Source organism: Sardina pilchardus, chromosome 22 (genome assembly GCF_963854185.1).
Source record: "Sardina pilchardus chromosome 22, fSarPil1.1, whole genome shotgun sequence".
Lineage (NCBI taxonomy): Eukaryota > Metazoa > Chordata > Actinopteri > Clupeiformes > Clupeidae > Sardina > Sardina pilchardus.
In genome coordinates, this window is record NC_085015.1 from 2,509,557 (window position 1) to 2,523,300 (window position 13,744).

Consider the following 13,744-nt stretch of genomic DNA (forward strand, 5'->3'; position numbering starts at 1 on the left):
ACTCTACTACTCACAACACTCTAGACTACTCACAACAGTCAGGTACACTCTAGACTACTCACAACACTCCAGACTACTCACAACAGTCAAGTACACTCTAGACTACTCACAACACTCTAGACTACTCACAACAGTCAGGTACACTCCAGACTACTCACAACAGTCAGGTACACTCCAGACTACTCACAACAGTCAGGTACTGTACGCTCCAGACTACTCACAACACTCCAGACTACTCACAACAGTCAGGTACACTCCAGACTACTCACAACAGTCAGGTACTGTACACTCCAGACTACTCACAACAGTCAGGTACACTCCAGTCGTGAAGCTCTGGAACTTCTCATTCTGTGGTGAAGAAGCAGGGAGAAGCACACATGAACAAATCACACACACACAACTTGTGTGAAGTGAAGTGAAGTGAAATCTGACGGCAAGAACACACACACACACTCCTCACATTTATGATGACACACAGGTAGATACACACACCAGGTCTACGCACCACAGATACACACATCTATCACGTCTAAGATCACGTAGAGACACACACACACTCACCACGTCTAAGATGACGTAGAGATACACACACACACTCACCACATCTATGATGACGTAGAGGTAGAGGTCTACGGTGGCGTAGGTGGGAGTCCTCCAGTCCCTGACAGGGCGGACGGTTGAGAGGCTGTAGCTGCTGGATCCCATCCCCAGGTGCTCCAGCAGAGACAGGTAACTACAGTTAGGAGACCCTGCACACACTGAGACAGCAGGTAACTACAGGTGAGACTCTGCACACACTAAGACAGCAGGTAACTACAGGTGAGAGACTCTGCACACACTGAGACAGCAGGTAACTACAGGTGAGAGACTCTGCACACACTGAGACCGCAGGTAACTACAGGTGAGAGACTCTGCACACACTGAGACAGCAGGTAACTACAGGTGAGAGACTGCACACACTGAGACAGCAGGTAACTACAGGTGAGAGACTCTGCACACACTGAGACAGCAGGTAACAACAGGTGAGAGACTCTGCACACACTGAGACAGCAGGTAACTACAGGTGAGAGACTCTGCACACACTGAGACAGCAGGTAACTACAGGTGAGAGACTCGGCACACACTGAGACAGCAGGTAACTACAGGTGAGAGACTCTGCACACACTGAGACAGCAGGTAACTACAGGTGAGAGACTCTGCACACACTGAGACAGCAGGTAACTACAGGTGAGAGACTCGGCACACACTGAGACAGCAGGTAACTACAGGTGAGAGACTCTGAACACACATCTACAGTATCTAGATCAACATAGGTATGCATGCTCACACTCTCTCTCAGACACACACACACACACACACACACACAAACCTGTGTGTATACAATCTTATAATACTTATTAGAGCACTTACACTTACACTAACTCTAATACTATAATTTTACACACACACACACACACACACACACACACTATACACTTTCAAAGTCCTCACATATCTATGGGACCCCAAACCCAGAGGTATACACACACACATACACACAGACAGAAGTGGAAACTCACCAATGCCAGCAGTGAGACTCAGTAGCATCCAGAGACGCATGTTCACCTGTCCACTCAGGTGAGTCTCCGTCAGGTATGGGCACCACTCAGGTGAGTCTCTTATACAGTCTGTCGTGGTCCTGATACACTAGTGACCACACCTACACACACACACACACACACACGCACACAGTGACCATTTGACTGTAACATGAGGTCTTTACCACAGGCCCATACATTTGCATTCATGCACATACATAATGCACATACATAACGCATATACAAATACAATTGTACACTTTGACAGCGGAGATGGAAAAATGAGGCCCGATGGAAACACACACACACACACATATGTTTAAACAGCCATGACGGACACACACATACACACACACACACACACATAAATATGTTTAAACAGCCATGACGGCTGGTGGCTTTGCTTGAAACACGAGGTCTCTCTCTCTCTACTCACACACACACACAGACACACAGACATGAAAATACTTAGAGCTCTAAGGTGCCGCACTCGTCTCTGAGACACACACGGGCGTAGATATTCTTAAAAGGCCTAATGTTTCAAAACACACACACACACACACACGGGCGTAGATATGCATAAAAGGCCTTATGTTTCAAAACACACACACACACACACACACACAGGCGTAGATATGCTTAAAAGGCCTAATGTTTGGCTGTTGGAGGATCAGGTGTCTCGATTGTCCATTATATTTGGCTCCTTTCCGGACAGTGCAAAAGGTTAACACAGCTGCCCTCTGTGTGTGAGGAATGAATGCCATGGAAACATGAGAACAGCGCAAAAATATTAGGCACAACACACACACACACACACACACACACAGAAAAAGGGAGAGAAACAAGCACTCATTTACCCACAAGGCCAGACACACGCTCAAGTAAAGTTGATATACTCACACACATTCTCATAACACACACACACAATCACACAGACAAGTAAAGTTGATATACTCACACACATTCTCAAAACACACATACACACACACACACGTAAAGTTGATATACTCACACATATTCTCAAAACACACACACACAATTACACAAGTCAAGCTGATACTCACACACATTCTCAAAACACACACACAAGTCAAGCGGATATAGATCTATTGTGATAACTGCCGCATCCCCTATAATCTCACAAACTCCAACAAACACAAATAAACACACACACACACACACACACACACACACAAATGAACACACACACAGTATGGTAAACTGGTTGTTTTTATTGCATGGCTTAGTTGAGGTGTTTGCGTTTACATTGCTCAGACTGCTCAGGTGTGTGTGTGTGTGTGTGTGTGTGTGTGTGTGTGTGTGTGTGTGTGTGTGTGTGTGTGTGTGTGTGTGTGTGTGTGTGTGTGTGTGTTTGCGTTTACATTGATCAGACTGCTCAGGTGTTCCTGGTGACCTGATTCGGATCGGCACGAGTTCAGAGCTCACAGTGCTGAAGCCTGCCACACCTGCCTGCCAGCACAAACACACACACAAGCGATGCGTATGAGTGTGTGTGTGTGTGTGTGTGTTTCAGAGCTCACAGTGCTGATGTGTGCCACACCTGTTTGCCAGTGCACACACACACAAGTGATGCGTAACCCTGAGAATATATATATGGCAACCAATGAGATGTACACGTGTGCATGCGTGCATTTGGCATTGACTATGTGTGTGTCTGTGTGTGTGTGTGCATGTGTGTGAGTGTGGTCATGTGTGTGTGTGCGGTTGTATGTGTGTGTGTGAGTGTGGTCATGTGTGTGTGTGTGAGTGTGGTCATGTGTGTGTGTGCTGTTGTGTGTGTGTGTGTGTGTGCGGTTGTGTGTGTGTGCGTGTGTGTGTGTGTGTGTGTGTGTGAGTGTGGTCATGTGTGTGTGTGCGGTCGTGTGTGTGTGTTCAGCGGCACACGTCCACAGGTAGAGTAAAGTCCTTGAAGCAGTAGAAGGAGAAGCCTGTGTGTGTGTGTGTGTGTGTGTGTGTGTGTGTGTGTGTGTTCAGCGGCACACGTCCACAGGCAGAGTAAAGTCCTTGAAGCAGTAGAAGGAGAAGCCTGTGTGTGTGTGTGTGTGTGTGTGTGTGTGTGTGTGTGTGTGTGTGTGTGTGTGTTCAGCAGCACACGTCCACAGGCAGAGTAAAGTCCTTGAAGCAGTAGAAGGAGAAGCCTGTGTGTGTGTGTGTGTGTGTGTGTGTGTGTGTGTGTGTGTGTGTTCAGCGGCACACGTCCACAGGCAGTGTGAAGTCCTTGAAGCAGTAGAAGGAGATGTCTCCGTGATCCACCACTGCAAAGGTCACGGACACCTGCCCACTCTGGAGGGACAAGCTCTTCACCACCTGAAGATCAGGCACTGGACCCTCAAAACTACAGGAGACAACACAGAGACAACACACACACACACACACACACAATGAACTTTCAGGAAGCTAGAACCTCTGTATTGCTGTTGATACAGATGTATAGGGCTGAAAGTGTGTGTGTGTGTGTGTGTGTGTGTGTGTGTGTGCCTACAGACATACAAGTCTAAAGCTGAGTCTGTGTGTGTGTGTGTGTGTGTGTGTGTGTGTGTGTGTGTGTGTGTGTGTGTGTGTGTGTGTGTGTGTATGTACCTGCAGACACACATGCGCGTGTAGGGCTAAGAGAGTGTGTGTCTGTGTGTGTGTGTGTGTACCTGCAGACACACATGCGTGTGTAAGGTTTGCCGGGGTTGCTCTTCTTGTAGTCAGCCACTGTGTCGGGCTGGTAAACATCGAAACTGATCTTCCATTGTGGCGGGATACTCAAACTGAGACACAGGAAACACACACACACACACACACACACAGGGAAAGTAATTAAATCTGAGGCCACTGAGGCGGCCTACCACAAAGGCAATGTCCAGCGAAAGCAGTATGGAATTCTCCAGAAATAATGACATAATGGTGACCTCATGACTGCCAACATGAGGAAGGTTCTGGGTGAAACAGGGACAGCAGGTGTTACGACTGCAGGTGTGTTGTACGATTACAGGTGTGCAGTACGATTACAGGTGTGTTGTACGATTACAGGTGTGTTGTACGATTACAGGTGTGCAGTACGATTACAGGTGTGCTGTACGATTACAGGTGTGTTGTACGATTACAGGTGTGTTGTACGATTACAGGTGTGCAGTACGACTGCAGGTGTGTTGTACGATTACAGGTGTGCAGTACGATTACAGGTGTGTTGTACGATTACAGGTGTGCAGTACGACTGCAGGTGTGCAGTACGACTGCAGGTGTGTTGTACGATTACAGGTGTGCAGTACGACTGCAGGTGTGTTGTACGATTACAGGTGTGCAGTACGTGCTTTCTCTGCCAATGGCTCACAGGTCTCCTCTACTCTTAGTCATGTTCCCTGCGGCCCTCTAAGAAGCTCCTTCTGGCCAACCTGCTGGCCAACCCCACAAAAGGTGGCAGACTTTAGTTGTTACTATGACTACAGTGTGTAACTGTGGCCTCACCTGATGGCATCGTCCAGTAGCCGTGACGACTGAATCACCCCGATCTGGTTGAGCAAATCACCTGGGCAACAGCAGAAAATATCGCACATGAAGGACGCTTTCCATCGCACCATATAGAATAGTCGAAAGATGGAAAACTCTGGCGAGCACTTAAACTGGCAGCTCATTGGACAAAAGATCTGCCACAAACATGTATCCTGGCAGCTCATTGGACAATAACTCTAGCACAAACATTCATACTGCCAGCTCATTGGACAATAACTCTAGCACAAACATTCATACTGCCAGCTCATTGGACAATAACTCTAGCACAAACATTCATACTGCCAGCTCATTGGACAAACCTCTGATACCAACATAAGTCCCTTTCCCACATAACTTCTAGAAGTTACCCGGACATATTTACCCGGTAGAGGCACGACACGGACGTTTCCCACATGAGCTTTATGTCCGAGTGAGATACGGGTAATTGTGTTCACACTAGACCCGAGTAGGAGCCGCGAGGGGTGGGGCAATGTCAGCACTTGCAGGGGGAGGGAGATGACGCTAAATAAATGCGTTGTTGTGCTGTGTTGCCTGGATGATGCGAACTTACATCAGATCCAAAACATCATGAAACAACAGAAGTAGTTAGCTCGCTAGTCAGCGGGAGCTAGCATAGAGGAAAAAATAGCTAACGCCAGGACCACAGTATAAACAAAGCTCTACTTCAACCCTCTCTGGTATAAACATCCAACACAACAAATTAATAGAAAATAATGACTCACCTGGAAAATATAAACAGCACACAGAGGTCTGAGGCTCCTTCCCAACTCTTACAAAAAGCAACAATGCTAAATAACAGTGACGTTAACTATTAGCTGTTAATTGCTAACCACTGTAATAAACAGCTAGTTGCAAGCTAATCGACAACACTTCAAGCTATTCACGTTTGCAAGGATAATCCTGCTTGTCCCGCAACAAACACAACAACGTGATTGCAGTTTAAATTTTTATTGTGCGTACACAACAAAACGTCACTGTTTTCTGTTCTCCAGTGTTCTCGTCTGTGTTCATTACTCGTAGGGCAATGTTTATCGTTACCATGGCAATTTGTACTTTCTGCCTCGCGCTGCAAGCAGGCTGAAAGGGCGCATTTCTATACGTCATCGGTACGCCCCTCATCTCTACCCAGAACTGTGCCGGCTGCGTTCCCACCTAAGCGCACCCGGGTAACATCTAGAAGTAGTACTAGGGGGCTAGTAGGGCGAGTTCCGGGTAAGAAAATACCCGAGTTTTGCGTTCCCACATACAGCCACCCGTTTGATATCCGTTTGACATCCGGATGTCTCGCTCATGTGGGAAAGGGACTATATATTGTATACTGCTAGTTGATTGACTGCCCCGATATAATCACTGGCCACTCATATTACTGGTGATATGATCGCTGGTCTTGTGTCGTTGTAAATTCTCACTGATTGGATGAACTGCCCAATGATGTGTACATGACAAAAATCTCACAGCTCATTGGACAAACACACACACACACACACTGGCAGCTGATTGGACAAAAGCGCTACTCACCGTGAGAGGAGGCGTGGCCTGGTTGTGAGAGCGGTGTGACCACGCCCTCCCACAGGTGTGCCGGCCTGTCGCCACGGTGACGTCGACTCCTCCTCTTCCTGTCCAGCAGCTGCTGGTACTCCGCCCAGTTCCTGCACCGGCGCACGTCGCGGTCGTCGTTCACGTCCCTACGGTAACGGTCTCGCTCCCGCTGCCGCTCGCGCTCGCGCCTGGACAGGTGCTCGGCCCGCGTGTTCAGCCTCCGCAGCCAGGGGGCGACGTCGCACCTGCTGCCCACCTGCAGCGCCCCGGGCAGCAGCCGGGGGTCCGGGGGACCCAGGGGAGACGCGCGGGAGGCGCGGGAGGAGCCCAGGTTGGGGAAGTGGATCTTCCCAAAGTCCCAGCGAGCGGCGGCGGAGGAGGCGGCGGGGGAGGGGGAGGAGGGGGAGGGGGAGGGGGAGGGGGAGGGGTTCTGTTGCTCCGCCTCCTGCAAGCCCGGCACCGCCGTCGTCTCGGAGAACCGGGACTCCCTCGTCCACCAGGACCTGCCCGACCCGGGGCTCTGCTCCTGCCTCTGGGGGGGGTCAGGGGCCGAGAACCCCTCCTGCACGGCGCTCTCTGAGGGGGGGTCACCGGGGGGGTCCACTCTCTTGTCCTCTACTGCTCTCTCTGAGGGGAGGGTGGTTGCTCTCTCTGAGGGGGGGTTGGCGGGGGGGTCAAGTCTCTCTGAAGAGGGGGGGCCGGTTGGTCTCTCTGAGGGGGGGCTGGTTGGACTGCCCGTGTGCCTACAGACAAATACAGAGAAGCGCTTCTGTGAGAACTGAATACTACTTTATTACTAGTACATTACATTAAAAAGTACATACATTCAATAAAAAGAATGCTAAAAAAAACATGATATCCAACATAAGTGACTTCATTATAATCTAGGTTGGGACGCATGTGGCAACGACTTTATGCAGCAAAGAAAAACTCTTAGCAAACGTTGGCAGCAAGGAGATTGCGGGTGTCTTGGCATGACACACACCATGCCGTGGGCCTGTCTCTCCACACACTCATCCAGTCACTCATTCCCACGGGCAGGACTAATCCCAACAGCAGGACTATTCCCAACAGCAGGACTATTCCCAACAGCAGGACTATTCCCAACAGCAGGACTATTCCCACGGGCAGGACTATTCCCAACAGCAGGACTATTCCCACGGGCAGGACTATTCCCAACAGCAGGACTATTCCCAACAGCAGGACTATTCCCAACAGCAGGACTATTCCCAACAGCAGGACTCATCGCTGGTCTCACCTGCAGCACTACGGCCAGAGCAGAGCCCAAAGACTGAGGCTTCCTTACGCATGCAAGAGTGCCAACCAGTGGACTGTATCAATTCCAGGAGGGGTGTTTTGCTCCCGTGTTGGATTATACCATTGTTTTAGCCGTACTGTAATTTCCCAACTACTAGCCGCAGCTTAAACATTGATTTATACATTTGAAGTTTCTTCAGCTATGAGGTTAATACAGGGGAGCAGTTAATATGGTGTTAATATGGTTTTGTTTATTTTAATTAGCATAAAACACTGTCCTGCGGCTTACACACAATGCGGCTTAAACACAATGCGGCTTACACACAATGCGGCTAACACACAATACTGCTAACACACAATGCGGCTAATACACAATGCGGCTAACACACATTGCGGCTAACACACAATGCGGCTTACACACAATGCGGCTAAAACGCATTGCGGCTAACACACAATGCGGCTAACACACATTGCGGCTAACACACAATGCGGCTAAAACACAATGCGGCTAACACACAATGCGGCTTACACACAATGCGGCTAACACACAATGCAGCTAATACACAGGACATTACTGTAGCCATCTTGCCCTGGTACCTGCCTCTGCCGCTCAACACACAACCTCACAGTAACCCAGAGGCAGTCAGAGGGCTGTGACTGGCTGTGATTGGCTGTGATTGGCTGTGAGCTCACCTGTGGGCGGGGCTCGGGCTGCGTTTTCTCTTCAGGTGGGCTCCATGGCGATCCCGCGTCTGCGGCAGGTTCAGCTGACGCTCGTACATAGACTGGACAATACTACACACACACACACACGCACGCACACACACACAGCCACACACATGCATGCACAGCCGCAAACACACGCACAGCCACGCACGCATGCACGCAAACACACACACACACACACATGCAGTCACAGTCACACGCACACACACACACACAGATATTGTTATTTCTCTTTAAATCTGTGTTGTGCCAGTGGTACTAAACAGTGGTACCCTAGACAGAGTAATCTCACCTGGGGTCAAATCTGTTGACCACGTAGCCCAGCCTCTTCAGATGCCCAAACACCTGCAGAGGAGACACAACTGCGCTTACTAGAGTCTTAAAGGTGTGTTTTTCAATCTATGGGCCGCGAGAAGATTACCATCGGGCCGGCGGCCGACCCTCTCTGCCTTCTTCGAGAGACGCAACATGCGGCCGGGCCTAAAGGTGCACTATGAGATCTGGTTCTGCATAGACTAGAAAATCCAGACCCTGGTCATCTGAAAGATTAAGGGTCTGGCCACGATTTCAACATCTCACTCTACCTAACTGGACAACACTAGGACCTGTGTAAACTACTCTACCTAACTAGACAACACTACGACCTGTAAACTACTCTACAGTATATGTAGACTACTCTGGGTAGCTACTGTGGCAAGGCCATCTAGTGGCTGGGCCTGGTATTACACCAGTAAATTCAGGAAGGCGATGAGAACTTTTCACAGAATCAAACACACTCAAACCTCTACAGAATCCCTCCCCCTATCTCTCTCTCTCTCTCTCTCTCTCTCTCACACACACACACACACACACACACACACACACACACACACACACACACACACACACACACACACACACAAACCTCTACATAATCCCTCTCCCTCTCTCTCACACTTACTGTCTGTCTGTCTCTCACAACTCTACAGGCTCCCTGTCTGTCTGGCGCTGTCTCACTCACACACACACACACACACTCACCTGATACTGCTGCAGGCTGACGTGCTCGGAGGACAGGAGCTTCTCGTAGGCCTCCTCGATAGACAACGGCAGCTTGTGGTGGAACACCTGCAGGTTCCCCTGGCAACAAAGAAGAACGAGCGTGATTAAAAAGACAGAGTACACATCAACCCAACAGCAGGTCGACCCAACAGAATACACACCAACCCAACAGCAGGTCAACCCAACTGCGGTTCAACCCAACAGCAGGTCAACCCAACGGAGGTAGATGTCTGTGAGATAAGGAGCATAATATTTCTGTAGGTTGTGTGTGTGTGTGTGTAGAGATCTTGAAATCTGTCCATACGTGTGTGTGTGTGTGTGTGTGTGTGCGTGCGTGCGTGCGTGTGTGTGTGTATTTGGGACACACTCACACACTCCATGAGGTAGAGCGCCTCCTCTGGCAGAAGATATTGTTTCCCGTGTGCAGCGTACCCCATGGTCTGCCAGAACTTCCCCTGAAGATCACAAACACACACAATCAGTTTGACAATGAATAATGTATCGTAAATAAATAAATGTTTTCCTTGAAATACAGGCATAAGTATTGGAACGTCTATGTTAACCCTATTTGTTCAAATTCCCATAGAGGCAGATTTTTCAATTTTTTTATTTTATTTTTTTTAAATGCCAGTTTCATTGTCATTGAGCTCAAAGCAAATCAAACCAGCTAATAGGCTGAAACAAAAGCATGCCAATCTCTAGCTATGGTGAAGGGTATGTGATGATGTGGGTACACCATGCCAATCTCTAGGTATGGTGAAGGGTATGTGATGATGTGGGTACACCATGCCAATCTCTAGTATGGTGAAGGGTATGTGATGATGTGGGGCTATTTTAATTCCAAAGGCCAAGAGGACTTTATCAGGGTACATAGTGTCCTGGATCCATGAAATAACTACCATTTAAAAAAAAAAAAAAATTACATTTATAGAAATCTGCCTCTATGGGAATTTTAACACATAGGGTTAACATAGGCGTTCCAATACTTATACCTGTATTTCAAGGAAAACATTTATTTATTTACGATAAATTATTCATTCACAAAGACAATTGATTTCCTTAAAGTTTTGGATATTTCCTCATATTCTTATTCAAGGTATTAAGATCAATTTCCAAAAGATCATTTTATATTCCTCTTTATAGTCAACTTTGGCATGTGTTCCAATACTTATGGAGGCAACTGTAAATGGCATCACTATTGTGTGTGTGTGTGTGTGTGTGTGTGTGTGTGTGTGTGTGTGTGTGTGTGTGTGTGAGTGTGTGTGTGTGTGTGTGTGTGTGTGTGTTAGTGTGTGTGTGTGAGTGTGTGTGTGTGTGTGTGTGTGTGTGTGTACAGACATGTCTATGATATCACTCACTGCTGGTGTTTGCAGCTCCACGGTACCATCATCTGGGATCCACACGGCCTTCACCAGACTCCCCCTACACATACACACACACACACACACACACACACACACACACACACACATCACCTCACAATCACCGCCTTTCAGTGTGTGCAACTCTTTAATCCATGCTGAAAGCCGTGAATGAGCATTCAATTCTCAGCCAAGTCCCCATTGACCACTCATTTGTAAAACACATACCACCACTACTACTACTACTACTACTACTCCAAGTACAAAACACACACACACACACACACACACACACACACACACACACACACACACACACACACACGAGCCTTCACTACACACAGATATACAGAGATTGTCTGTCTGCCCGGTTGTCTGTCTGCGTGTACCTTTCCGGAAATGTCGATGCTGCAGCTAGCAACGCGTTAACAACATTTTAATAACATTTCCGGAAAGGTACGGACTCGATTAAATTCATTCTGGACTCTCTATCCGACCACATAAAGACGTGGGGATACTTCAGTTTGGCTTTAGGGACCCTCTACTCACTACCACGTAAGTGTAGTGTTGGTTGGAACAGTAGAAGAGGTATAAAAATAGCGTTTTGTAGCGGCGAAAGGACTTGCCCCGGTCACTTCCAGGCTAACGAGTTTTGGCTAAAAACGGTGAACTCGAACAATCTCAAAATACATCCGAATGACATGATTTTGGTGTCAACTCAACGTATGTACTCCCAATAGTCCGAAAAATTGATCTAAAGTGCATTTCACTCCGGATTATCCCTTTAAGCTATTGTCCTGGAATGCACTGGCCTGTGTGTGTGTGTGTGTGAGTATGCATATGTGTGTGTACGTGTGTGTGTGCATGTGTGTGTGTGTACGTACGATCTCTCCACGCGCTCCTCGGCTACTGGGCTCCAGTGTTCCTGCAGACTCTGTGTGTGTGTGTGTGTGTGTGTGTGTATGTGTGTGTGCATATGTGTGTGTGTGGGTGCATGTGTGTGTACGTACGATCTCTCCACTCGCTCCTCGCCCACTAGGGTCCAGTGTTCCTGCAGACTGTGTGTGTGTGTGTGTGTATGTGTGTGTACGCATATGTGTGTGTGCATGTGTGTGTGTGTGTGTACGTGTGTGCATGTGTGTGTACGTACGATCTCTCCACGCGCTCCTCGGCCACTAGGCTCCAGTGTTCCTGCAGACTCTGCTCCAGACGCTCCTGTTGCCGTGGAGACTCCATGGGCAGGAAGTCCTTCTGGCCGCGCAGCGGAAGTTTGTGGCTCCGCGTCCGCGCCTGGAACAGCTCCGACGGGCTGCCGACACACAGGAAGTCATCACTGACACACAGGAAGTCACCACTGACACACAGGAACTCATCACTGACACACAGGAAGTAATCACTGACACACAGGAGCTCACCACTGACACACAGGAACTCACCACTGACACACAGGAACTCATCACTGACACACAGGAACTCATCACTGACACGCAGGAAGTCACCACTGACACGCAGGAAGTCACCACTGACACACAGGAACTCATCACTGACACGCAGGAAGTCACCACTGACACACAGGAACTCATCACTGACACACAGGAAGTCACCACTGACACACAGGAACTCATCACTGACACATAGGGTGCCTCTCATTTGTGTTTTATAGATCCTCCCTCCCTTCCTCGGTCCTCGTTCCCACTGATCTAGATAAACAATGATGGGGCGGCAGCAATGGGATAGTCTATCCAGTGTTAGTTATAGATCAGTGGGAACGAGTCTGGAGGACTGAGCATCGAGGAGAGAGGAGGGATGTTGAGAGGCACACACAGGAACTCACCACTGATAAGTCTCCCTCAGGTTAGTACAAAGTGCGAAGTCTAGAGTCTGACCACAGCTCATTTAATAAAGTTATCTATGCAAATCCACTTGCCAATTTATAACACAAGGAATCTTATAATATTTTGGGACAAAACGCTATATTAATCAGAGAGAAAAGTACTGCAGATGTAGTTGTGGAGCTGTTGCACCGCATCAGACTGCTTTAGGAACACTATGAGGGTAAGGATAGAACATCATTTATGCACTGGAATATTATACTAGTTATTTTCGTGTGGGAGCGTGCTCACACACACCACATGATCGTAAAATCGGTGAGGCGGCGTCTTCTCAAGTCAATCAGGATGCCACAACAGGTTGAACAGGGTTTCTAATAAACTCGTCAGGGTAATTACAAGCTACCCATCAAATGAGTAACATGGCTGGGTTGGGCAAAACGTATCCTGTACAAACTTCATCTCCATTACAGCCTGTAGCCTAATAGACTGTGCCTGTACATCTCTGAATTGCGAAATAAACGTGGCATTCGCATCAGCTTTGTTATGGTACTATTTGGAGTTAAACGAGCTACTTGTGTTGTGTTGTGTGTGTTTCCGCCGCTACTGTTGCATGTCCATTCAAAAGAGAGAGATAGCCTGCTCGCTCGCTCGCTCATCCAGCGTGGGCATCATCACACACGTTTTTCCAGATTCTAAAGCGAGGAAACAACACAGACATCCAGCGGAGGGCAGACACATCAGCAACTGCTGATAGAGTCGATAAGTGCGCATTTCTACACTCTCTAGCGTCGCTTACCTTAATATTTCACTGCAGAACCGAAGTTTCGGCTGCTCTGTTGACGTCTCACCATCGGCCATGTTTACACGGAAGAGAACCACTGGTCTGCTGATT

The 13,744-nt window shown here is 48.3% G+C and overlaps 2 protein-coding genes across 3 annotated transcripts in view; both read right to left on the bottom strand.

Moving 5' to 3' along the window:
• The window catches only part of LOC134070504 (5-hydroxytryptamine receptor 3A-like), a 91,060-nt gene extending 90,322 nt beyond the window's left edge, over positions 1–738 (bottom strand). The window contains exons 1-2 of the mRNA XM_062526889.1: positions 601–738; positions 304–348 (exon numbers count right to left, since the gene is read on the bottom strand). Of these exons, the coding sequence (XP_062382873.1) occupies positions 304–348; positions 601–705 (150 nt within the window). The 5' untranslated portion in view covers positions 706–738. The remainder of the gene's footprint in view (positions 1–303; positions 349–600) is intronic.
• Positions 739–2,892: 2,154 nt separating this feature from the next.
• tsen54 (TSEN54 tRNA splicing endonuclease subunit) lies at positions 2,893–13,744 on the bottom strand. Of its 2 annotated transcripts, XM_062525833.1 has the most exons (11): positions 13,649–13,744; positions 12,171–12,329; positions 11,018–11,081; positions 10,031–10,114; positions 9,639–9,737; positions 8,911–8,963; positions 8,586–8,687; positions 6,615–7,378; positions 5,052–5,112; positions 4,241–4,354; positions 2,894–3,933 (listed from the first exon to the last, which is right to left on the bottom strand). In XM_062525833.1, exons 1-11 carry the CDS (start codon positions 13,708–13,710, stop codon positions 3,783–3,785), a joined length of 1,713 nt encoding a protein of 570 aa, XP_062381817.1. In that variant the 5' UTR covers positions 13,711–13,744; the 3' UTR covers positions 2,894–3,782. The 2 variants fall into 2 exon arrangements, with proteins under 2 accessions (XP_062381818.1, XP_062381817.1); XM_062525834.1 differs by lacking the exons at positions 12,171–12,329; positions 13,649–13,744 and adding an exon at positions 11,905–11,921 and having other exon boundaries at positions 2,893–3,933.

Coding starts and splice junctions, on each gene's coding strand:
- tsen54 (XM_062525833.1), bottom strand. CDS start 13,710: ATGGCCGATGGTGAGACGTCAACAGAGCAGCCGAAACTTCGGTTCTGC. Junction 8,688..8,910: donor GTCAACAGATTTGACCCCAG/GTGAGATTACTC, acceptor GTGTGTGTGTAG/TATTGTCCAGTCTATGTACG. Junction 4,355..5,051: donor CTACTGGACGATGCCATCAG/GTGAGGCCACAG, acceptor CCTGTGTCTCAG/TTTGAGTATCCCGCCACAAT.